Source organism: Salminus brasiliensis, chromosome 9, assembly GCF_030463535.1.
Source record: "Salminus brasiliensis chromosome 9, fSalBra1.hap2, whole genome shotgun sequence".
NCBI lineage: Eukaryota > Metazoa > Chordata > Actinopteri > Characiformes > Bryconidae > Salminus > Salminus brasiliensis.
The window spans coordinates 23,162,208-23,189,375 of NC_132886.1; the positions used below are offsets into that span (position 1 = coordinate 23,162,208).

A 27,168-nucleotide genomic window follows, 5' to 3' on the forward strand; every position below is an offset into this window, starting at 1 on the left:
GAGTTTGCAGTGTTCGTTCGACACAGAGTTGGACTGAGAAGCGGCTTTGTACAAGGGGATTTAGGGCCAGGAGGAGCAGTTTGGGCCGTGGTCCTTCTCCCAAGCGTGTGATAGAAGCTTGAAGTCCAACTCTGAATGCTTTTCTTGAGCTTCACGTCTTCTTCTGTACTTAATGCATTACGATTTCATGGAAGGGCTATTATATATAGCTATTATATATAGAATATGCAAATTCACAAATTCAATTCGAATGGGTCTTGGAGAGATAGATTGACACTGCTGTAAAATGTGGCTCAAATGTGTCTCAGACCACCTCCTCAAGTGCATTGAGTGATCAGATTTGTATCCGTTTTAAATGTGTCTTGGGTGTGTTTACACTTGCATTTTTATGTGGTTTGGCCTTATCCAGATATAATCCTGGTAGTCAAGATGAAGTGACCAGGCGTTAATGGGGTCAAAGTCACAGTTCACCACTGATCCAATATCTTGACGTTGTGAAACACATCATATGAGCTTTATTTTACACTGGTATCTGCAACAAAATTCCCCATATATTATTGAGATCAGTGCTTCCAAACTTTAGAATGGTTGTGAACATTAAGTGTTCTGATTTTCTGCTCAGTGTGTGTCACTTTGTGGCCATGGAGGCATTTTTACAGAGCATACATGAATAAAGCTTTTAAACTCTCACAAAGAAGTTGAATGAAAGAATAAACAGACTCCGGCGTGTGTCACAATGAAATGCCTCTAATAAATTTAATAAAGATGCACACACCTACTGATGGGACACTTTTTTTCCCTCATCAGCTCTGGCATGTGAAGTTCCCTTCACCCCTCAGCAGGCGTAACCTTAATGATTTAACTCTTTTGAAGAAAGATTGATTTAACTCTTTTCAAATCCTAACAAGTGACCTTAAAAAAATTAATAATGTTTTAAAGTTGTTAATCATCTTAAAGTTGATGATTTGAAACTGTTAAATAGTGATTTGGAACTTTTTTGAAATCTTATTAAAAGAAATTTAAATTTCCAACAACTGTTTGAATGCTAGTCAGGTTAACACTCCTATTTGCAGGCAGTGACATATGTATATGTTTTTGTCTAGATGAAACTAGCCCCAATTGTTGCTAACTCAGAAAGCCTCCTTTATACTTTTCCATCAAAAGCATGCAGAACTGAAACACTCCAGAGAACTGCAGTATGAATGGGTGTGGCTATGTAAATGGAATTTAGAGAAACAGTGATTTCAAAACAGCATGTATGGTCTGTATGGAGTTCGGAGTAAATGGTGCATTTTGACATTTTAACAACAGTTACATGACATTTCAAAACTCCTTTATTTAAATAAACCGAGGGAGAGTCAAATTTTCCTGTATGGTTTTACAATGTACTGAATTGCACTGATAGTAGGAACCTACACTGCAGTCATAAATACATTCACGATCAAATAAGAACCATCAGCTATAATACTGTTACAACCAACAAATCTAAAGACTCGTACTTTAGTTTAAGTTTGGCCTCTTTGTCATTCATATCATTAGGGCTGCACAATATGTAGTTTCAGCATTGTCATCATAATGTGGGCCTGCGCAAGTGTCACATCGCAGGGCGCAATGCCAAGTCGTGCAAGCATAATTTAATGTAACTTCTTCACTGCTTGTTAAAATATTGCACTGTTATAATTGAGCCACGACAAATCTAACAGAGGCTTATTGTCATTTATTTGACTCCAATTTTGGACACAGAGTGTATTATTAATATTGTGACATGTTGGACCATTGACTTCTGATGAAAATCACAGGCAGTTTTTCCCCAATATCGTGCAGCCCTACATATAAGTATTGCTATAGAGAGCTAAGGAACTTTTCCTCAGTGGGTCTGGATCAACCTTCGCAGGAAGCAGCTGACAAGCAAGAGGTACACAAGCCTCGATTAAGAAAAGATTTCAAAAGTTGTGATTTTTACAAAAATATTGTGAAGAACGCCTCACACAACAAAGAAATGCTTTAATACAATTCTGTACTGGAAATGATAACTAATAATAAGAACTATTAGCATCTTTTTTTACCTTTTGTTTTAAGGTCTTTACAGGCCTAAAGGCCTCATATTTTCCAGCCTCCCTCCCGAAGGCCTTGTATGACATCTGTGTGGGTTTAGGTACCAAAAATCTGTGTTGATGCATTTCCAATTAAGCATAATGCTAACTGTTATAGTATATTTAAGACATATGTATTACATTGCATACATAAATGACATCTGTTCATTGGCTGGCTTATACTGTTTATACCTGTTTTTTAATCGTTTTGTAATTGCTCAGGGATACCATACAAATCAGGCACTATTTTCCGATGTCCTTTGGATCCTTGGGAAGGCTGCTACAATGCCACATGTTTGTTCATTTCCCTCTGTATAACTTCAATAAGTCTGCTACAGACTGTCTGCAATAACAACATACATCTCTTCAATGTGAATGGGTGGGCTAAACCTTTGTATGTTTAATGGACAGTCATATGGAAATATTTTTTGTTCCCCTACATGTAACATCACAACCATGATAAAGCCCAAACAGGCCATTTTGAAGCGTACTTTCCATATGCGGCCTCTGTGGACTGAAGACTGAACGGGATGTTTTGCAACCTAACCATATTTACATCAAAGCACATCAAAGACTATATAAAAAAATAAATACAACACATAATTAACATTATCTGGGCCCTTTAACTCACACTGCACTACACTAACCTGAAGGAGATCATACATAAAAACACTGCACTACTTTGTTCTTCATACTCAATTCAGAAATATGTGTCTATCCCTACTGTGAGACTTCTGGTGGAAGCGCAGCCCACCGCAGTTCCGAAAGCGCTTCCCACACTGCCCACAAACGTAAGGTTTTTCTCCTGTGTGAATACGGAAGTGGCGCGTGAGTGCCCCCGAGTGCCGGAACCGCACCCCACACACAGAGCAAGAGTATGGGCGTTCTCCGGTGTGGATGCGCAAGTGCGTCTTTAGGTTCTCCATGCGGTTAAAGTCCCTGCCGCACTCGTTGCAGTGGTAAGGGCTGCATCCAGGTGGAAACAGCTGCTTTTTGGCTGGTCGTCCTGAGCTGGGTGCCTTCCCTGTGTTTGAGGCCTTAGATCTGTGCTGCTGACTGTGATGTCTACGCAGATCACTCGCACGGCTGAACGAATGGCCACAGATTTTACACAAATGAGGATTGGGATGGGCATTTGTCCTGATATGGACACCGTAGTTTTGAGGTGCAGAGTGCGCCGGGTGTGTTCTGTCCGCAGCCTGAAAAAGGCCATCGAATGAGGCAGAGAAGGTTGGATGACCACCAGCAGATGAGGGGATGATGTCTGAAGTTTCTGAAGAGGAGAAAGCAAAACATCACTGTATTAAAAGCCCCCCAAAAATCTGCATTCATCATTAATATGCCAAAGTCATAAGACCATCAGAAGCTCTGTGACTGAGATATCCTACCAAGACTTTGACTGGGTCCAGGATCAACAGACTCCGTCCTCTCACTCTGCGGCTGCTCCGGATCGGGCCTCCAGTCCTCCAGCAGTTTAGACTGAACCAGAGACAGTTTGTCCGGTCCAAACTCTTCATCAGAGCTGGGGTTAAAGCTGCAGCCTGAGCCTATATCTCCATCGCCTACGGAACCATCATCCAGCTCTGCCTGTAGACTCTCCTCCTTCACACGGAGCGGCTCCTCTTTAAGCAGAACAGGTGACAGGTTCTGCTCTCCTTGCATGTCTGGGCTGTGCTCTGCCTTCTGCTGCTTTTCCGACTCATGCGAATCATGCTGTGGATCTGTAAAAGCAGGGGACACAGTTACAGCTTGCATAGATTCATTCTGTTAAATGGAAATGGATCCACCTGAATTTAGATATGGAATGCAGGGAGTTTGAAAAGAACTGTTAAGGGACGTAGTAGTAAAGTCGGGGCAACTAGATTTTTGTGGTGATCGTGAAGTGGGCAGTGGTGGCTGGGAGCAGTGGTAACAGGGTTGTGGGTTCGATTCCCGGGATTGGCAAGCTGCCACTGTTAGGCCCTTGAGCAAGGCCCTTTACCCTCTCTGCTCCCCAGGCGCTGGAGTTGGCTGCCCACCGCTCTGGGTGTGTGTGTGTGTGTACTCACTGCCCCTAACACATGTGTGTGTAAGTGTGTGTTCACTACCACAGATGGGTTAAATGCGGAGGACCCATTTCGCTGTACAGTGCACACTGTACAGTGACAAATACGTGCACCTTTACCTTTACGACACCCGATTCTGCTCCACGAAATGCAATGCAACTTTGCCTCGTTCATACAGTTTTTACCATACCGTGTTTCAGCTCAGAACAATCCTTAACAGCATCTAAGTGCTTCTTCAAACCCCAAAATATGGGTAGCAACTACTCACAATCACTCACAGAAGTACATTTTTGATAGCTGTACTTTCTAAGGATATTTCTACTCAGTTATGTAGTACTATATATTTGTGAAGGGATGTAGCTTTTGCATTTAATTCTACTGTGCTATGTTGCTGTTATAGTTGGACACATCTAGGGCTGGGCATGATATATCACGGTCACTGCGATCAATTTTATCACATCATCACATTCTTAGTATACTGTGGATATTACTGGTACTTAAAGGACCCTGCTTTTCTACATGTTGTATTATAAACACAGCACAATTAGTCCTGGTCAGCTGGATTATGTTGTACAAACATATAAAACCATGGATGAGCTTATAGTTTTTGCTAGTGTTTAACTGTATAACCTTCTGTCTGTTCAAACTGACTGGTGATGGATATTGTGAAAATGCAGTATTATGAAAACACATTTTCACTGCTTATCATCACTATCTCAGAGCAGCAGGATCCCAAAAAGAGAAGAACAGCTCCCAGTGAACCTCACTTTCTATGCTGATAGATGTACTGCAGTTCTGCAAGTCACTCAGGACATAAGGTTTAGGTTTAAGTTTAGCTCAGACATGACATTTCTGCATGTTTGAGGTGAATTGTTCAATTCTTGTTAAATTTATCAAGCCAGAAAAGCCAATGGCTTGAAGTTAAAGCTAAAATTGATACACAAACTAGTAACAATCATATTGCCAGATGTAAACAAGATCAATCAGCATGGGTTTGTTTCCCTCTTATATTTATGACTTGTATTATGCCAGTATGAATAGCTTATCATGTACTGCATGTAATTAAATACATTGACTACACCCTTTAGGTCAAAACTTTAGGCAAAACAGAGAAGCATCAGGTGTCAGAGTGAATTTGTTTTTTGGGAGGGGGCTTTCAGAGGGATTCAACGATTTGGGCATCTGGTTACTATCTAAGTTTTGAGGTTTATTATTTTATCTCTATTTTATTTATCTGGTTCCTTGGCTGATCCATATCCACTGGTCATGGGAACTGCCTACGTCCAGTGTCAGGAGGTTCATTATAATTTCACCTGGTCTCTCAGTGAAATTCCCACACTGCACTGAAGGAACACTACTTCTACTTGACCAAGGGTTCAGGATCCTCAGGAGCTCAGGAGCTCGGTCTGTCTACCTGGATCGAGGTATTGTACAGGCGCTGTTTTGGAGGCTGGGTTCAAGTCGTGTGAGCGAACACGTCCATCTTCGCGGATTTCCCTAAAAGATTCGTCCATTTGCTCAGAGCCCCCCTCGGTACACGCGTAGGTTTCCTCAGTGGTCCCCTCGGAGATCCCTGGCTCCAGCTGCTGCTCGGACTGGCTTCTCTGCTGCTGAGTAAAGCCGCCCCCGTCCTCGGTCTGACCGCCCTGCAGCCGCTCCGCTGCCGCCGGGCCTTTCCGCGCCGTGTCCAGTTCCAGCTCGGCTGACTGCAGCCGCGACTTCAGGAACTTGTTCTCCCGCAGCGTCTCCTGCATCTGGTCCCGGACGTCCCCCAAGGCCTGACTGACCAGTTTGGAGATCTCCAGCACCGCGATTTCCACCGCCACCTCGAACGCTCCGTGGATGGTGGCCGCCAGCTCGTCCCTGAAAGAAAGCGACACCTCTCCGCTCAGAGCCAGCGAGGAGGAGCGACGGGCCGCCATCCTCCTGCACGGCTGCAGAAACCACACGACACCAACTGACAGGACTATCGGGTAGAGTAAGCGAGTGTGTGAAGGCTGGACAGCCGTTTAAAGAGCGATCAGCGATGCTGGCACACAGTTTTGTGTGTGAAAACACAGCGAGGCAACACAACCCGTCAGCTGTTAGCAGCGTCAGCAGGGTGAAGGCAGCGACCGCTCCAAAACAAGACGAGCGTCTCAACACTTCAAAATAAAAGTCCTGAGCGCGCGCTTCCTGGACTGAGCGCGGGTTTTTAAAGGCCAGTGATCTCCAACTTGCCAGCAGGTTTCAGCCGTAACCAAAACTCCAAACCGAAACACACCTTAATCAGCTAGTCAAGGACTTGTATCTTTCCAGGAGCAGAGCTGGCGATCACTGGACTGAGTTAAAGCAGTAGTCTTCAGTCCTGCTACGTCTGTAGTGTTTTCCCTGCAAGTGAGTCTCCAGGATTATTAATCAGATCATTGTCATTATAGATCAGCACTATTGGGGCCCATTTCTATCATATAGAGGTGGAAACTAATTTACTATATTTCCCCCCAGCATTCTCTGTTTCTGAAACAAATCTAATATAGTATGAATGTAAGATGCATTTCATTTAGTTAATAAGATACATTTTAATTACTTTGAAGTAATAAGAACTCGTTTTCAAGTTAAAATATTAATATTATATAGAATTTATTATTATATATTAGGAATTTCATGTTCCTCTACCTGGCGTGAGGAGATGTAGGGGTTTGTGAATACAGCCCCTAAATTCATGTATGGGTATCATGCTTATATTAGGAACTCCAGGCTAAGCAGTTTTCTCAATGAGAAAAATTAAACACAGTGAAAATTGCCCTTTGGTGTCCTATGATAAACACATTCCAAAACTGCTATGGTTTGGTCTGTGTACAGTTTGTGATTCTGCTAACACTCTTGTACATTATTATTATTATTATTATTATTATTATTATTATTATTATTATCATTATTATTATTAGTAGTAGTAGTATTAGTATTAGTATTTTAGTATTATAATGATTGTCATTGTTATTATTTTAATGTTATTATTGTTGTTGTTATGAAAACAACACCAATCTGCCAGAGCTTCACCCCAGCAACTGCTACAAACATTAAATATTATTAAACATTAATAAATATACTTTCCTTAGCCAACCACAACCACATTTAGTACATTTTGTTTGCATGTAGTAAAGCCATATAGTCAGGAGCAGTTACAGGTCTTATCATAGGGAAATGCAAATTAAGGATGTGTTGCCAGGCAACACATCATGATCATGCACTAACAGACGGGTCATTTAAATAAGCCACTCAATTAAAACAAAAACAAATAGATCTTATTGTGCTGAATTCTGTGGTAAAAATGCTACTTTAAAACAGAATAAATTAGAAGAAAAGCAAATCTAATTTTTTTTTTAGTATTGTTCAGGTTTTGCAGTAGATTTTAGTTGTTTATTATTATTATTATTATTATTATTATTATTATTATTATTATTATTATTACCTCAGTCATTAACTACTACTATTTCTACTAATATTTATTACAGTAATAATAGAATAAATTCAGTTATGATTATTCAAACGATGTATTACTCAAATAATGTATTATTATTATTATTAATAATAATAATAATAATAATAATAATAATAATAATAATAATAATAATAATCACCACCGCCAATGGTGATACTACATTTATTTATGTATTTATTTATTATTCGTGATAAAAATATAATCTGCTCTAAAATGATGTAAACAAGTTCATAAGAGTTACGAACTTGTTTACATAATTTTTTAGAGCAGATTATATTTTGTGGAAACACGCGTCGTTAGGATCTACCCCATCCTCAACGCCCTAAAGTCTAACTTACAAAAACTGTAATCAGAAATACGTCATGAACACTAAGACATGCCCCCCACCCCCTCCCCACCCCCTCAGCGTGGTCTCTCTATTTGTACTTCGCGGCCGCCGTAGAATCGCAGTCTAGGAAATAGACTAAACACTATCAGAGACTTCAATCAGCTCCCCAGCAAGAAGCTGTCAGCCAGTAAGTGTGTCTCTTCTCTCCGTATTGCTAAACTGAGCTGCGGCGGATTTGAGGACTACACGTCCCTCGTACCGCTGTTTTACAGCCGGGCTGTGTTTCTACAGCGAGCTCTGAGCTGGTCTGTTTATCCAGGTCATCTGAGTGAGGCTGAGATGAACTGAGAGAGCTGAGTTAGCAGCAGTGACTAACGTTAGCTCATCATGTCGCCTAAACAGACAGCTCTAGCTTTGACTGCCTTTACCTTTGTGTGTGTGTGTGTGTGTGTGTGTGTGTGTGTGTGTGTGTATTTGTGCATGTAAGAGAGAGAGGGGCAGGCCACAACATGCTACAGTTCATTAGCCAGAGGTTTAGAGCTGGAAGCTGCTCATCCCCAGCTTTATTAGTGCTGTTCTGCTACGTTGATCTTCACCACTGTGAGAAATAAGAGGGGCAGGAGAGAAGAGTCGGTTTAAACCCGCTCCTAAAAGCGTGTCTCTCAGTAGCACTGCATCTCAGACCTTTCACTCATGCCATGTCATGTGTTATGCCTTGGCCAGAGGTGGCAGTAAACCAAAGGAGGATGTGACTGGACACATGTAAAGGTGCAAAGCACGTGCTCTTCTAGACTTTATAGAGTTTATGATCATAATAAAAACCAAACAGTCAGAAATGGAGGTCAGTATCTAAGGGCACTGTGTTGCAGAAGTAGGTGTTATGGGCTACATTATGAAAATATTTATACTTTATTAATTAGGAACGCAATGCTGTGGGAATTCTGGGTCGATGCCGATATTTGAACATTTTCATATTTACATATTTGTCAATGCTGATGTGCACATATTTGTAAAACAGAATTTGCACCTGAATGCATTGGAATTGGCATTATAGGGAAGTGCAGGGTTTAATTGTAGATGGTTTAAAATCCATTTTTAGCAACATTATGGGCTATTATATCCCATATTTCTTCATTTAACCGGATTAAATTAGATTTCAGTCATTTTTTTATTATTTTGATATCATTGTGCATCCCTAGTGTTGTTGATAAGGTTTTATAAGCTTGATATGTTTCACTTTTAGCTCAATATGGCTGGATCGGTATTGACACAGCTGTATATTATCACAGCTATATATTAACAGAAAGAAGCAGCATATTACACTCCTAAAAATAGAGGTGCTACGAAGGGGTCTTTGAGCCAGGCCACAGAAGAACCACTGTTTTTGAGCTGTAAGTTTGAAGAACCTTTTAAAATCAACTTCTTTCAACCTTTTCAAAGGTTCTTCACACATACATCTCTTCCTAAATGCTTCTTTAAGGAACCAAGAATGTTTCTTCCATTACATTACATAAGAACCCTTTTGTGACACCTTCATTTTTCAGAGAGTAGTATGTGAACATACAGATCAGTGTCACACAAACCTGCTCAGTTCCTCACTTGCTTCCCCTACGAGCTGTTCCTGTTAAATGAATTGAAAGTAGGTATGTGTAGGTAGCAGATATACAATCATGAAAGGCAAGGTATTGCTGAATAATATGGGCATGCATATAAATGCTGTAATTAATACAGCGTACCAATTTTAGGTTCAGTTCTGGATGATGATTAAATTGTCACTGTAGAAGCAGAAGAGTACAACTGTTTCTAGCCCACTAACTGTGGAAAGTCTTCTTTGTTTTTACTGTTTACTGAGCGCTTCCAACCACCATTAGGCCGCATATGAATGCCTTTCTATTCCTAGGTGATGCATTTTTCATATCCAGCCTCTTTGAAATCAATATGTTCCATTTAAACTGTATTGCAGTGTCCCACCATTGATCTGGAGTCAAAACCGAGTCTGGGAGCAGGAGCCTTTTGCAGTGTCCTTGGGCCGTGTGTTATGCAGAAGGATGAAGCTGCGACTGCACTTTGTGGTGGACCCCATGGGCTGGTTCTGCCTTGGCATGGTGCTGTTTGTGTGGCTCTACAACACCTTCTTCATTCCTAAGCTGGTGCTGCTGCCACACTATAATGAAGGAAACATCCCAGGAGCACTAGTGGTCTGTGAGTAGGGGTGGGCGAGACGGCCTAAAATTTGAATCTTGATATTCTGTAAAGTTATAATGGTCTCTTGGTCTTTTGTAAAGACATCAGGTCTGTAATTTACTTAGTACAGAAACATGTTATCCAATGGAGTACAATTTGCTGTCCAAAAGTATTTGGACAGTTTTTTGTTTTGGCTTTCTAGCTTTAAAACAACTTACAGCTAGATATTTACATAACATATCAACACAACTGAACAACACTGTCATGTTTAATACTCAGACACCAGACATCCTTTGATCTGCTTAAAGTCTCCAACCCAAAGACCTCCCTTGGATATTATCTGTCAAACCTGCTATTCAAAGTAATATCAACTAGTATTATATTTTTAATATAATTATGTTAATAATTAATCATCTAGACCTTTATTAAAGCAATTTAGACTTCTATATTCCCTCTTATTTGAAGTGTTGGATTTTTTTTTTTATTAGTTAATGTTACACTACCATGCACACTAAGCCTCAAGATCAGCCCCCACTGAAGATCAGCCCCCACTGAATTCCTTTCATTTATTCCCAGAGAAAACCTGTCAGACCCGACACAATCAGAGAAATCAAGAGACGTGACTGCACTGATGTTAAGGTGCTGGGCTCACTCACATTTTTTTTTATGACCTCAGCGGTCTGGTTTGGGCAGTACCCCTAGGGAGACCAGAGTGAGAGCTTATCTTAAGAGCTCTGAGTTATCAGACTGGTTTGTCCTCTAGTGTGACAGAGAGTGTAATTATGTGAAACCTTTACCCTAACCGACACTGAGAATGGGTGTGTACAATTCAGGCTCTGGAGTGCCACAGCAATGCAGAGGTGTTTAACCTGAACTTTCACACCCAGTTCATCTCATTATGGGCTTGGCAATTAGCTAACCAGTTAAAGTGTGGCAAAACCGCACTAAACTCAACAGCATGGTTGTAACCTAATGAAAGGGTATTATTTACATCTGGCCATATCTGGATTCTGTTGTATACACCAGGATGAGGATTATCTGTCTGAAAGTACAGGTGTAAATGCACCCGAGGCCGTCTAAGAACCGCTAGAAATCAAATGGCCTCAATCCCTTTAGGAAGCAGGCTGAGGCACCTTCTGGCCAGATGTTGTACAACTGTAAATACAAGTGACTAACTGAAAGCAAATGGGTTTGAGCAAAGCAGTGGCCAGAGCTAAAAATTGGAAACCGTCTAGCCCAGTAGTTTCCAGCCCTGTTCCTGGAGAGCTACCTTCCCACAGATTTTGGATCCAATCCTAATCCACCCTGCCTGATCCAACTTGTTGCTGCCTTTAGAAGTACCTTCTGATTGTCTGAATGGGATGTGTTAGATTAGATAAACCTGCAACAAGGTAGCTCCCCAAGAGCACTGGTTTAGTCAGTGTACACACTGAAGTGATGGTTTAAATAGTACGTGATCTTTCAATAGTTTAAATAGAAGGTACACACTATTGACAAAAGTATTGGGACACTGCTCATTCATTGTTTCTTCCAAAATCAAGAGTATTAAAAAGGTACTAGTATCTACTAGAAGGCTACTAGAAGGCTTTCTGCTATGGAGCATTGCAGTGAGGGTTTGATTTAATTTAGCGACATGATGTTCGGATATTGGATGATCAACGCCCCACCTCATGCCAGAAGTACTAATTGTCGCACAGTGTTGCAGCTCAATTCTGGGGGACTTTACACCACTCTAGCCCACGTCTGGCATTAGGCATGGTGCCAATAGATTCATGTTTATTCGCTCCATTAAACTTTACAGAGGAAAAACAGTGCATTAGAAGCTACCATGCTTGATGACCACCATACTTTGCCTGTACGAGAAGTGCAACAACGCAGGTTGTTGGGCAGCAAAAGCAGATTTGCATTTTAGGCATGGAATAGTCATTGAATGACAATATGGCTTATAGGCAGCACCTTTGACTACCTAGTGAAAAAGCAGTAGAGTTCACTGAAGCTCAGTGTTGAGGCTTTTTTTGATCTGTGCTTGGGGATAGTAGATGGATTTTAGTGTGTTATGCTAACTGGTAAAAGTGAATCAAGCTCTCTTTCTGTAGATCTCTCTCATTCTGTCGTTCTGTCACTCTCTGTTGGTCCCACTCTCTCTTTCCCAAGGTTACTACCTAGCATCACTCTTGTGTGTGTCTGCATTGTTAAGGGCTTCCACAGCGGATCCTGGACGTCTTGCTCAAGACCCCAAAATTCCAATTGCAGGTAAATCATTTAGTTTTCAGTCTTTCAGAAGCAGCAGAACACCACCATAAATGACTGACTACATAATGGGCCACACAGTGATTAAAACGAATAATAATAATATGCAGGATGATTTCTGCATGCACTGCACTGACTGAGATTTATTCATTTTGTTCAACTTTTATTGCCTCTCTGAGCCGAAATAGCTCCCTCCAGCTTTATATTTGCCTATATCAGAACCATTAACCATAAGCTAATAAAAAAAACTGTTAGGCATACAGTATTTCCAGTAGAATCAATCCCCACCTCATGCACTGTACAAATGGTATGTTACTGAACCTAAAATTACGGTTAAATTCTCAGAAACACTTCAGACCAATTTCTGCCCTCTTCCACTATTTACACTGCAGCTAAAATCATACTCCTAGACGTAACTTTCACTATATGTCCAAATATTTAGGGACACTGCTTTTAATGAATGCGTTCAGCTACTAAATGTTGCACCCATTGCTGACACCGATGTGCAAATGCTCGCATACAGCTTCTCTAGTCCATGTAGAGAAGGATTGCCAATAGAATAGGACACTCTGGAGCAGATAAACATGAACGTTGAGAGTGAGGTGGGGTGGTGATCATCCAACATCGACCTCAACGACCTCACAACTCCAAGCAATGCTCCAAAATCTAGTAGAAATCTTTACCTGGACAGGAGAGACAGTTACTCCAACAAAGGCAGGATAAAGTCTCTTTTAAATCCCTTGATGTTGAAAGAAATTTGTGATCAGTAGTCTCAATACTTTTGTCCATATAGTGTATAAGAAAAAAAAGGTTGATGCATGCTAGTAGTGTTTGTGGCACATGTTTTTATATCCAAAATGCAGTGCATTTCAGACGTCTGTGAACTTCTACACAGCTACCAGCAGAGGGGAGTGTTGTGCTGGTTTCAGCCTAGAAACGCCTGGCCATCCACAAATTGCCAAAAGGCGTGCACCATTAATAGTGTTTTTGTATAGAATATGGTTTAGCAATTAAGGATGATTTTAAAGTGCTTTTTTGAAGTTCATCTAAAATTAAACTATCCTAAAATAGTAATTCTGCTTTAGGATCCAGTACACTGTACCCCCCAAAAAAAAAAAAAAAAACAAGGGGCGTACACCAAAACAATAAAGTTTAGTTTAAATAAAGCATGGTCAGAGAACATCCAGCTCCCCTCTACCTAAGCGGCAGTGTTCAGCTGCCCTGCCTTCACCCCTATCATGAGTTGCTAAATCCGTTTGGGGCTGTGGATTTGTGAGCTGTGGCAGTTCTCTGAAAGCTCCAGTAGAATCAGAGAGGAGCTCATCACCTTACCTGCCTGGCGCTAAGCTAGTTAAGCCTGATCAGCTTTTTTGGAGCTGGATGTGGGCGAGATTAGCACATATCCACTTGCCTTAATGGCGTTAGAAACTACCTGAAAAGATTTAAGTCGGCTGACTTGACAAGGTCACGTAAGATCGAATCAGTTGTGGCAGTGGACATGGGGAGGAGAAAAGGTAATGACATAATAAATACAAATAAGACCATGAAATCACTGAGACTGTTCCCTTTTTAGGACATTATGCTTGAATATGATGATAGACAAAGATGGTAATAAACATCTTATTTAATTAACTGAAGGTAATGTGTAGTTTTACAATGACTGAGAACCAGTTGGAACCACAGCTATGCAGAAGACAGATGATGCATATGTTTGTTCTCAAGGAACATCTGTCCATGTCTATGAATGTGCCAAATAAGAATCATTCTTTTCTTTTATTTTGAATCTTTTAAGAAATATTCCACAAAAGTGTGAAATCAGTCAGTCATGTTGTAATTTTTATAGTGAATGATGACACATTTTTCAGTATTTTAAATGAGATGCCAAAAGTTCTATTCAAGTTCGATTACATTCAGTATTTAAACTATTTTTATTTTTTTGAATAATGTAATATGTAATATAATTTTTATTATATTTTTGTTATTTATTACATTAAAAAAGTATTTAATTGTATAGAAGTAAAGTAAAGTGGGGCAAAAACGCTCAATGTTTATCAAATACAGGATCAGACCATCCTTTAGTAGAGGACTGCCATAGTTCCTAGAGAGTTAAATGAGGGTGATTCTTAGATCACTGTCTGAGGTCATTATCCTGCTCCTAGTAATCAACATCGACTTAAAAGGCTTCCAACCTCTCCGGTCCAGCCTGTATACATGTTAATAATGACAACACTTGAACATTTGTGTTCTTGTTTTCTGCTGCTATTTGTCTTAATATAGTTTCAAAAATATATATTACATATCATAGTTTTCCTGAACAGATATTACATTAATGTTAATGATTATTTCATGTGCTCTGGTATCTCTTTTTGTTTTCCTGCTGTAAGTGCATTTAACCTGATAGATATTATAGGTTTAATATATTGTATCTATAACTGTACCTATATAATATATTATAATATAATATTCATTTAATATAATGGAATCTCCTCAGTTATTATTCATTAGAAACAACGTCCAGAAGAAACAATGTGTTCTCATGCTTGTATGTAATCTCTGCATACATCCTGTATATATGCTGATATGTTGGTTGGTGATTTTTTTTTTTTTAGTCTTTTTATTTTTTTTGGACTTTGCTGGACAAAATTCCATTAACCCCCTATTGATTGGAAAGGTTGTGTTTACTAATAGCATGATTGATTAAACTCTACAGCAGTGAGGCTTCTCTGACAGAGGCGTCTTATGGAATAGGCTAATTTATGAAGTCTGGGAGTCTGTTTCTGTTTCAGTAATGAATGCCAGTCTGTTTGTGGCTTTCTTGAAATATTGTTCCCTCTGTGTTTGACTGTAGAACGTGAACAGTGGGAGCTGTGTAATAAATGCAACTTGATGAGGCCAAAAAGGTCACACCACTGCAGTCGCTGTGGCCATTGTGTCCGGCGCATGGACCACCACTGCCCCTGGTAAGCCCACAGCTTCTAAGACCTATTTATTGTTTGTGATTGGGGAAGGGCCAAGATAAAAAGGTGGGCTTAAGGACCTCTGTTAATACTCATTGTCCCTTTAGACTTTTGACCTCTGATGATCTCTCTCTCTCTTTTTTTATTTTTTTCCTTTAAAAACTTTGATCCAGTCTTCTTTGCAGAATTGCTTTAATTCAGCATCATTAGAGGGCTTTCAAGCATTAACTGCTCATTCACTGCTTGTTTAAGGTACTGTCATCCCAATGTGGTTCAGGTCAGGACTGTAAGTAGGCCACTGCAAATCCTTTGTTTTGTGTCTTTTGAGCCATTTAGAAGTGGCTCTTATAGTGCTCTTACAGTTGTCTTACTGTATAACTTAAATGCGTTTGAGCTTTGTATCGTTGATCTGACAATTGACAAGACAGGACCGTCTCCTGCTGGATCTTCTAGTAGAGATGAGAATTCATGATCATGGTTTTGTCAGTTATGACAAGCTACATCCTACCACCACCATGTTTGATTGTTGGATAGTGTCCTTATTGTGGAATACTGTGCCTTTATGCTCATATTTTGCCTTGCAACTTTTCAATTAATGGCATTTTTTTTAATCACTGTGAAATAATTGATTGCTGACCTTGGCAAGTGTCAGTTCAGATTCATTCTGTTTGTTTTCCCTCCAATATTCAGTACACTTATTTTATTTCAATCTGACAACAATCTCTATAGATAATCATCTCTAATTTATAAATTTCTAATCTGGCATTTTCAACCAGTGGGAATAAACAGAAATGGCAAAGAAATGGATTTGGATGGTATTAGCTTCACAATGATACATCAAAGTCATGAGATGTCACTTCTTGTTGTTGAGTATTTGGGGGGAAGTCTATTAAGATATTTTTGATCCTACTAGCATGTTTATTGTAGCACAGTCCCATAGTCCTTATGCCATATGTTCTTGGCTGTCTTGATTGACGGCTCAGTAAGATTTGTATTACCACCTTAAAATATTGTAATATTTGTAAATCTTAGACAACAGTACTGCCAGCTTGTAGTGTGCCCTTGAATTATCCTCTGAAATGGTGTGTGTGTGTGTGTGTGTGTGTGTGTGTGTGTGTGTGTGTGTGTGTGTGTGTGTGTGTGTGTGTGTGTGTGTGTGTGTGTGTGTTTTTTTTTTTTTTTTTTTTTTTTTTTTTTTTTTTTTTTTTTTTTTTTTTTTTTTTTCCGGCATTCATTAAAATCAGCAATCTGATCTGGTACTGTGCTGCATCTACACACAGTTCAAGTGAAAGCTGGGACTTCATGCTCTATTTTATATGTCCACCACTGTTTTTATTAATTAATTTTTTAAATGCTTACAGTCATGAATGCATTGAATGCATTAAATGACTAAATGCACAAAAGACTGAAGTTTGGACCCATCTGAGTTTGCCCCTTTGCCCCAGACTGAGCGTGTAACCTTAAAAGACCCCCAATCTCCAGACAGGGTTGTGTTGCTGCCGGACAGTATGTGTTTGTGTAACGTTAATAAGGCCTCTATAGAAATGTAAAATGGAGGGGGAGGAGATATCGAATGACGAGGGGAGTGTGTGACCGCTAGCCCGGAGCAGAGTGGTACAGTACGGCTGAAGAAGGCCTCAGTCTGTCTGGACTCAGCAAATCGTGACTCCCTGTCATCGCCTGTAATGGTCGAGAGAGAAAGAAAGGGAAAAAAGTGGCCATATCGTTTTTCGTCCGTTTGAATTAAGCTCTGGCTTGGCTTATCCATCCCTGCCTAATTCTGCCCTCTTCCATTTATTGCCTATTGTATGTCCCCCCCTCTTCATTATATTAGAATATCATTGTTTACCAATTAGTACTTCTGTGACTTTTTTTCTTTAGGGTACCAAATGTGGTTCTTCTATGGTATTGCTTAAAGAACCATTTAAAACACCTTTTATTTTGAAGAGCCTTTATTTTATTTCAGCTTGTATATGTGACTTAACTTTGTCTATATCTGTCTGTCTGTCTATTTTCAGGATTAATAACTGCGTTGGGGAAGACAACCACTGGCTCTTTCTGCAGTTGTGTTTTTACACTCAGGTCCTGAGTCTCTACACTCTGGTGCTGGACTTCTGCCAGTACTACTACTTCCAGGCCCTAGTCTCAGTGGACAGGGTAAGACTATGCCATATTTCACATGTAGACTCAATATTTTCATTATTATTATTATTATTATTAGTAGTAGTAGTAGTAGTAGTAGTAGTAGTAATAATAATAATAATAATAATGCTAAATTGATTGTGTTGTGTAAATTTAGAAATGCATTAATTTTGATTGGGAGCTTCCAGATCACTCAGCAGTTTTGGCCTCTGAGTCCATGAGAACATAACTGTTTTCTGTTTGGTCCAATCAATGCTATGTGTTTGCTTGTATGTAGAACTGAGCAGCCCTAAGCAAAATACAGGTGATTGAATACAGGAGGTTGATCAGGAGGTTTTAAACACTATGTCTGCTCACTGTCCCCTTTATTACACACACTCCTACCTAGTTGGTCCACCTTGTAGATGTTGCAGCACAGTTTCTGCTGGGGTCATCCTCTAGTCCTTTATCAGTGGTCATAGGATTCTGCCCACAGGTTGCTGTGTCTGATCCACTTAAACCATCACACTAACACAACACACACTAACACTACCACCACCATGTCAGTTTTACTGCAGTTTCGTGGGGTCCTAACAATTAAAGAAAAGTGTGAAAGGAGGCTAAAAATACACAGAGAAACAGCTGGACTATAGTCTGTAGTTATAGAACTACAACTATGTTGTAGGAACTAAGTGTTCCTATATATATATATATATATATATATATATATATATATATATATATATATATATATATAGTGTGTGTGTGTGTGTGTGTGGTTATATGTATATGTATGTCATATAATGCCAAAACATTAACACCACCTCCCTGTTTCCTCTTTGTTATGTATGAATGTATGTATGTATGTATGTAAGTATTTAAAAAATGAATATGAAATTAAACTGATGGGAAATTAGCTAATGGACATGTTTGTTCTCCGTGTCTGCTTTGCATTAACGCTACATTCATTTTTCTTTCGTCCTCGCCCGGACTAATCAGTGCATCCACAATAACAGCTGAAACAGCTGAGCCATCTCCTTGGCAGTAGCCGCCGGCCTGCAAATAAAGCCTGTAGTATCTCATTTCCTGTTTTTGTTTGTTTATGCCACATTGTGTGTAAGTAAACGAACCCAGCTGAGAGGCGAGAGGAGGGGTGAATGCACACAGAAGCGCCTGTGCAGGAGAGATAGGGGCGTTATCTCCTGGAAAGCTTGACTTTTAGTGTTGGGCAGAATATGCTGAATTGGGATGTGTGTTTGGAGTGATATAGGCGTAGAGAGAGAGAGAGAGAGAGCCTCAAGCCAGGCAAATGAACATGGAGCACAGAATCACTGCTAAAAACAACAGTCTCTCCTAATGAGCCCTGTGGAAATCCCATTTTTGTGTGAATGTGTGTGTGCACGTTTGGTGTGTGTGTGCGGGGGGGTATGGCACGTTGAAACAAAGACTAGGGATTGAGTTGTGAGGTATGGATGCATGTGTGTGATGTCCTTGCTTTGTTTTTTAGGAGCTGTTTGCGGTGCGTCATGAGTTAGCGCTGTTGCGCGTGTCTTGCTTCATGGGCTTGATCATGTTTGGAGGCATGAGCAGTCTCTTCTACTCACAGATCACAGGAATCCTCGCTGTGAGTCATCTCTCTCTTCTTCTCATCTCTCTTTCACACAGCTTATGTTCTCCTACCATTGTTCACACTCTCTCTTTTACTCAAACACCTGCCAGTCATTTGCAAAATCCCCTTTAAAGGGAAAGCTCTTCAGATTTGTAAAATCTGAAGACTCACTTTTCACTGTTTGTATGTGTAGTGTTGGAGATGTTTAGATAAATGCAAGTGACTAAGGCCATGGGTATGTGTGTGGCTGCAACCATTGCCTTTAAACAAAAGCAGTATCAATATGAGAAATATGTTACATTCACTACCTGATTCATAACACTATGATAATGGCACTGAGCCCCAGTGATGTAGTCATATTCATAAAGTCATGGTAATCTGTACATCTCAGTTAAAGCTAATAAGAAATCAACATAAACTACATAGACAAAAGTATTGGGACACTTGCTAAACCATTGCTTCGTCTGAAATGAAGGGTGTATATATATACGCCAGGAAAGGCTTTCTACTAGCTTTTGGAGCGTTGCTGTGAGGTTTTAATTGCATTTTGGAACATCACCACCCCACCTCATCCCCCAACTCCCAACTCTGCGCCCAAAAGTTTTTTTATACCCCTTCTAGCCCACGCCTTGCATTAGCCACGGTTCATGCTTCTGCTCCAAAAGGTCCTATTCTATTGGCAAGACTTCTCCACAGAGACTAGACGTGCTATGTGTATGCATTTGCACATCTGTGTCAACACTAAAGTAGCTGTTAAGATTTTAAAGTAGCTGAATGCTTTCTTTAGATGGGGTGTCCACAAACGTTCCAGGGTATTAGCGATGCATATTAATTCCCAGTGGTCACCTTGTATTTGTGTGCTAAAATAAACATGTCAAAGAAAACTATATATATATATATATATATGTGTATATTTCTTATTATTATTTTTATTTGATTTGATTTTTTTAAGCAGAAGCAAAAAGAATATTGAAAATATATAAATATAAATAAGGCTGTACATTGGTAAAAAAACCAATATCAGCTCAGTATTAAATAGAAATGAGAAAGTAGAAGGGAAAAAGCATTCAGACATAGCGGAAGTTCTGGCTTTACACAAACGTTGCCCTAAGCTGATTACTAAATCATGAAACCGAAGCAGCAAAGTCTGTTTCTTAATCTGATTGGATGAGCCATGTTCTAAGTAGTTCTGAAATATTCAATATCTCTGTTTGTGATCTAAAATCATTCTCAAGCACAGCTGCAAATTTGCCATGGTGATCAATCCCAATAGATGAAAAAATACAGTAGTGTCGTATATCAGTGGTGAACTGTAAAAGGATTATAATTTCTGAATGAAAATAGGTATTACCATGACCCTGTTTGCTCATAATAGCACATGACATTTGGCAGTTCATGTTTTAAATCTGGCCCTAAATCGGGGTGCCCAAACCTGATGGGGCTGCTGTGACGAGGGCAAAGTGAGTGGAGACCACAAAAGACATAAGAGTTTGATTAATTGCCTAATACAGTGGTTTTCCAACTGGTCCTCAGAGACTCACAATCCAGTTGTGAGTCAGAGCCAGTCATAGTCCTTTTCAGTAGTAGGGGCAGTAGTAACTTAGCGGTCAGAGCACCAGGGCTATTGATGGCAGGGTTGTGGGTTTAATACCCAGGCTTAGCAAGGCCCTTCACCCTCCTTGCTCCCGGGTGTCGCAGCGATGGCTGCCCACTGGACATGTATGTCCAATTGTCCAATAGCCAGTAGTCATAGTAAGTAGTAGTAATAGTAAAATAATATCATAGTAACACTATACTTATGGTCAGTAGTCATAGCCATGGTCAGAAACTATGAGGCTGATCTGAAATGGTCTGCATTCATTCTTGGATCTTGCAGATTCAAACGATTGAATAGGTGTGTTTTTGTGGTAAGCTGGGCTGGGCTGGTGTGAGAGGGTATTGTATTGAGTGTCCTCATTGTTCTCTGCCAGTGTGTTAATACTCTTTCCCTCCCAGCTCCACTACTCTGTAGCTGCCAGACTTGCACATGTTGTAACGACCTTTGGACATAAAGTTGGCCTGTGGCCCTCTGTGCACACGCAGACACTGTCCGACACAGTGCCTTGTAAAGCTTTCGACTGGAGTTGCCTTCACACAGCTTGTGCAGACCATTCCCTACCCCTACTCTGAGGAGTTGAAGGTCCCAACAGATAAACAGGGATCTTTTTTTTTTATGATTTGCTAGAAGTTATTTACAAAGAACTGTGTGGAGTGTCCACCTTCCCCTCTCTGCTTTCTCTGTTGATTGTGCTGACACTGTGGCTGATAGAGGGGGAGTAGGATAATCACTTTTGACTCTGATCCCTTAATTGATGACTTCATGTAAGGACCAGAGAAAAGAGGATTAGGTGTGACCTAGTTAAATTCAGAAAATGACCACAACCCAGAAAATGAGAGCGCTCTTTACCCTAATCTAATTTTCTATTGGCCAGTCATGTCCACTTTGACCTGCAGCTCCACCTGTTGTTGTGTTGTTTTTTTTATTATTATTTGCCTCTGTTTACTTGCTTCTTCTTAGATAGCTGGCACCTTTATACATTGTTCTTCTCATTAAAATTGGCCTCTTTTAAGGAAAAAAAAGGAAATCAGAATTCGACAAAGCTAAGTATCACATCATATACAGCAAAAGTTGGGGCACTTTGGTCAAAGTTTCTAGAAGCAAACATTACATCACACCATCCAGAGCAACTTACAAGGTTACTCATATAACAGAGGTGGGCCAATGTTGTGTTCAGAGTCTTGCCCAAGGGCTCTTGTTGGTGTTGCGCCGCGTAGCACAGTCACCCAGACCGATATCAAACCCCAGTGTCTCCCGTGTTTTTTACCTTCAAATTCCATATTAAAGTTTTTTTGATTTTCTAAAGGAAAAATACATAAATATCTAATGAAATAGCCTTAAACTTAGTCTGCCCAAAAGCTCAGCTATCTTCATTGAGCAGAACCGCCAACAGAAGTTTATTTGGGGCACCCCGAACTGCTTTACTTCCATTACCGATAGCTGTAAGTTGTTATCGCTCTTTGACCAGTAAAGGCTGTGCTATCCTCAAGACACCACCCCATCTAACCATCCACATCACATGCCTCACAGAGCACACATGTCTGTGGCCAAGATGGATTAAGGAAGAAACCTGCTGATGAGATGCAGTAAGACTTCCAGGAGAAGTAGCCGTTTAGCACAGTTATTATCACATTAACGTGTGAAATTGTTTACTGTGTCCCCGGATGTCCCTGAGTACATCTCTTGGCAGCCGCTGATGTGTCCTCTCCTTGATTGGATTCCCTGGCCTAGTCGGTGTTTTCCTATCTGCTGTCGTTAGCTGAACAACATAAGCTGCCTTATCAGGTGTAACCCCACCATAACCTTTGAAGCCTTCTCTCCCTCATGAAGAGAAAGCCTACGCCAACATACTCAGCCTTACACCCTAGCTCCACCGTCCTCTAATATGGGGCGTTATGGGATTTGGTGTCTGGCAGGGTAGTTAGCTGGTAGCTTGTTTGACAATTGCTTTTCTTTCGTGGTTAAGTCTTGCCACACTTAACCGCTGATCCTTGATAAGACTCTCTCTTGACACCTTCATACTGAGGTCAGTACAGTGCACGCTGTGATTCAGATCGACTTGCTTGCTCAGAATATTGATGACTTGGCTTGATAAAAATGATTCTGTTGTTCATCTATTATTGGATGAATTGACTAATCTAACTACTGTGTCTTTTGCTCCAGTGATTCTCTGATTATGGTGATCGCGCCTTAGTCTGCTGGACCACCCAGGGTCCTAGAGCATCTTTTTGAAGTAAACCACACATCAACAATAAAACATTGCGTTGAGTGAGCGAGAACTAAGCACTCTGATACATTTTTCTTCTAATTTGGTACTGCCAATTAACCCACCCATTGGTAGCTCCCCCTAGCACTAGCAATGCTCCCAACACTAGCAGGCCCTTTAGCAAGGGCTTAACACATGTCTTCTCTGATACATGCAAAAGCCAGCCACCATCTCACCATTTTTTTTTTTTTTTTTTCTTTCAAATTGCTGTCGATACAGCATTGCCAGGCAGGCGACACGCTCTGAGAAAAGCACAAGGTCCCCAGCTCTGCCACACCAGCTAACCGACAGTTTTGGTGACCAACATCGCTTAAGAGTGATGAGAGAAGAGCGCACCATCTACCCACAGCCAATTGTGTTCTCTCAGACTCCGGCTGCTGATGGCAAAGTAGTTATATTGAGTGTATGTACCAAAAGCAGTGATGGTTCATTTCCACATTTGCTGTTTACCAAGCTATTTTTTATCTCTTTTTATTCCTTTTTATCTTTTATATTTTTAAATTATTTTTTTATATATATTTTTTTAATTGCTTAAAATTGCCCACTGTTCTGATTAGCTGACCTATATTTGACCTCATTCACAAAGCAATCCAGTCTTAAACACTCATTATAACATGAATGGTTACAGTGCAGACTAAATAGGTGAGTCCATGCAAATGTGTTGTTTTTTGTCAAACACACTCAAAAAGGGACTGTATTTGCAGCTCAGTGTTTGCATATGGACTACTGAAACTTTACCAATGTTACATATTCTTTTAAAGTCCTGTAATAGGATGTTTAAAGGAAAAAAGAAATTATAATAATTGTTTTTTTACAATATTCACATGTAGAGTGCTTTGCTGATTATTTGCACCACAACAACAATCAGTGCATTGGCTAATTTCTGCTGTATTTTGGAGCGAATACCAGGCGTTTCCAACCCTGGACAATTCTGAAGGTGCCCCTTAGTAGCCCTAGACTACAATAATTAGTCAGGAAATCACTGCCTCTAATACCTTTTATATTCTCTCCTTTAAATCACTATATTCACTAGCTTCATGTCTGAGGTCCAAGAGCAGAGAGCAGGTCTTTGTGTCAGTTTTAGGGGTTGAAAGGTGCCTTTTTGATTGTCTGAACGGTTGACTATATAAGTAACTAATGATTTTTGTTTTGTTTCCAAATGGAGCTCTAGGTCACACCCCTTTCCCCTCCTCACTCTTCCATAAATAGGTTCCGTGGTGGTAGAGCTAACCCGGCTCTCATTTGCATACTCAGCTGCAGTGTTTCTTCTTTGTCTCTTGTTCAGCTTGCCTCACCCCCTCACCTGGCATGCAGGGGGGATTTCAGTAGGCCGACGCATGCGGGCCTATTGTCCACATGCAGATGCCCTCTTGCCCCTGTGCCAACTTGGCAAGGTGAAGAGGGCACCAAGGGGTTCTCTCTGCTGACAGCTTCACTGTCTCTCTTTTGTCTTGGTGCATGCTGTAGCGTCTTTCGTTCTCAGCGTGGGAACGAGGAGGAGGAAGGGGTTTAGCACGCAGACCTGCGTTTGCAGTGGGTCGAAAGTGCTACAAATCACACAAACCCACCATATCTCCCTCTTTTCATATGGTTGAAGAGTTATTTTGATTGTGTAACTTTTACATTTTATGATATCCATCCTTTCCCTTTTCTGTTTTAACAGGACACGACTACTATAGAGAAAATGTCTCACTTCTCAGAGGGGATGTAAGTGCTCTTATTTAAATTTCACCTGGCCATTACAAGATAGAAACCTTTGAAAACGAGACATACTTGTTACATGTTCCCTCATTAGCATTTTGATGCCTAGATCACGCTTTATTCTGAAGGTCCACCATTGGGTTATCTACAGTTGCTCAAATGATTAGCCATTTGTTAAAACTTGAACGTAAAAGTTCATTATTAGGGTTAGGCCTGGGTTAAGGTTGAAGATAAAGTTAAGGTCATGTTCAGGTTTAAGGTTAGGGTTAATATACAGTACAAGCACATTTAACTTAGAGTTCAGCTGCTGTTAAGAGATGTTTAGGTGAATGCTTGTTGAAGACAAGCTGGTCATTTAATTTTATTTAATATAGTGCTGTTCAGGCACAAAGAAAGCCAAAGTGCATTATGAAAAAATACAGTATTTTTTAAGACACTTAAATGCGTTTAATTCAAACAGAGAACTTCTAATAAAGAGTAAGTTAGAAGTCATCTATTAAGGACCATTAATATTGATTTTGCTATACTATTCAAACATAACACAATTTAAAACACAATAAATGTTTAGTTATGCAATGAACTACATTTACATAGAACAGGGGTATTGTTACAACATTTTCCATTTGATTTGGGGGAAAAAAAATATGGCAAAAATGTACAAAAAGTTGTCTTTCTGCGAAACACCGCTACAATAGCAATATTGTGAACAATAGTTAATATGGAGTTATTATATGGAGTTCATATATATATATATATATATATATATATATATATATATATATATATATATATATATATATATATATATATATATATATATACACCAGATCAAGTAGCTTTCAAGTAGAGTTCAGTTTATTGATCCACACTGAAATGCTACTTCGTTTATGTCTGGCTCTTAGCGGTGCTCGACGTTCTTGGCAGCAGTCCTTGGCCGAGGTGTTTGGCACACGCTGGAAGGTCCTGTGGTTCCTGCCGTTCAGAAGCAGACGGCCGCTACGCCTAGACTATGCTTCTAACGCTCACGTGTAGCCAGACGGACGGCCACTCGGACACACGTCCTTTACACTCCTCTGTCCTCTACTCCACTCAGTCTCTCCACTGTGGCCTGATGTTTCTGAGGTATCAAAACTCCTATCTTCTTCAGGTTCTCGTCTGTTCGTGAACTCAACCACACACATATTGGACTTGAATATGGTCTTATTCCAAGGTTTAAGGCTGGTCTCAGCTCACATCTCATGGGATTATTGAAGGGTAAACTCTGCCTGCTTGGGAATTTGGATAAAGTGCGTATTGTTTGTTTGTTTGTTAGTTTTATATCGAAAGCTTTATAAACGGCCTCTGAATGTCATGGATTGTATTCACTATGTAAGGAACCATCAGGGGTACGACTGAATTAAAGGGTTTGTTGTTTCCAGGGTAACACTCATTAGTTGGAGCTGGACCCCGCCCCCTCCTCCTGGTTTGCATGAGTGATTGGCAGGGAAGAGTGGGCTCCGGGAGGTTTTAGCTGTGGCTTAGTGGGGCTGGTGGCTGATGGCTCTAGAGGTGAGCCATGACCTCTGGCAAAAGCTGAGGACAGTGCCAGACAGCCTCAACACTTACTCGGCACACAACACACACACACACACACACACACACACACACACACACACACACACACACACACACACACACACATTCACACTGTTAAATGCATCCTGTGCTACAAAACCGCAAATCAGCACTAAATCCTCAACTTGAATCTGCTGGCAGCACTTTGCCCCACCAAGATGCATTCCATATGATCACGTTTGTCTCAAACTTTTTATTTATCACTTTTTTTTGTGCCTTTTAGGATGTCTGACTTCTGTATATTCTGCCAAATGAATTACTGATTATTATTACATCCTACATTATTTATATAAGAAGCCATTATCATGATTTGTTATTGGTTGCCTTTTTTTTTTTTTTTTTTTTTACAGTATCAAAAACAAGTAAGGTTTTGCCACTGATTAAGTCGTCCACTGGTTAAGTCCTCTTTTGTCCCAAATAGTGAAGACAGATACTGTTTGCTCTTCTGCCTTTTTTAAATCAATGAAATCTATTAATTGAAATTGCCAAGAATCAGATCACATGTCTAAATATTTGATGATAACCTTTGATTGCTTTTTAATATGCCGTTATGATTTTACTCTACTAAACTCTATTATAGATGTATATACAGTTTAAGAAGGGAATGATTTTCAGAATATGGCCTTCATTTATCAGAGTAATGAATGGTGGGATTTAACTCAACACTACTCCAGGGACCAGGGAATTTGGTTCTTTTATTGGTCTGTAGCTCTACTGTGTGCTAAACGACAAACCTTTAGTAATATTTTGAAGTGCCTACACACAGCCAGTCATTTTGTGCAGTTTGATCCCACCTCGCTTTGCTTGGTTTGTGACTTTGGCCTTGTTTATTATTAAGGGGTTTGTGGGGGGGGTCCCATTTCAGGATCATCTGGTGAAAAAGCTAATAGCTGCAGTTGTATGTAAAATCTTGGGCATTCCT

General features: G+C 40.2%; 2 protein-coding genes across 5 annotated transcripts; one reads left to right on the forward strand and one right to left on the reverse strand.

The window, feature by feature from the left end:
- Positions 1–1,316: 1,316 nt before the first annotated feature.
- Positions 1,317–6,223, reverse strand: LOC140561632 (uncharacterized). Its single transcript, XM_072686860.1, has 3 exons — positions 5,553–6,223; positions 3,482–3,814; positions 1,317–3,366 (listed from the first exon to the last, which is right to left on the reverse strand). The coding sequence occupies exons 1-3, from the start codon at positions 6,058–6,060 to the stop codon at positions 2,789–2,791; spliced, it is 1,419 nt and encodes a 472-aa protein (XP_072542961.1). The 5' UTR covers positions 6,061–6,223; the 3' UTR covers positions 1,317–2,788.
- A 1,848-nt stretch (positions 6,224–8,071) lies between these two features.
- On the forward strand, positions 8,072–26,320 carry zdhhc21 (zDHHC palmitoyltransferase 21). Of its 4 annotated transcripts, XM_072687882.1 has the most exons (8): positions 8,072–8,134; positions 9,911–10,149; positions 12,286–12,384; positions 15,230–15,341; positions 17,357–17,495; positions 18,967–19,083; positions 24,595–24,638; positions 25,535–26,320. In XM_072687882.1, the coding sequence occupies exons 2-8, from the start codon at positions 9,996–9,998 to the stop codon at positions 25,662–25,664; spliced, it is 795 nt and encodes a 264-aa protein (XP_072543983.1). In that variant the 5' UTR covers positions 8,072–8,134; positions 9,911–9,995; the 3' UTR covers positions 25,665–26,320. The 4 variants fall into 4 exon arrangements, with proteins under 4 accessions (XP_072543983.1, XP_072543984.1, XP_072543986.1 ...); XM_072687883.1 differs by lacking the exon at positions 18,967–19,083; XM_072687884.1 differs by lacking the exons at positions 8,072–8,134; positions 9,911–10,149 and adding an exon at positions 10,728–10,770.
- The last annotated feature ends 848 nt before the right edge of the window (positions 26,321–27,168 follow it).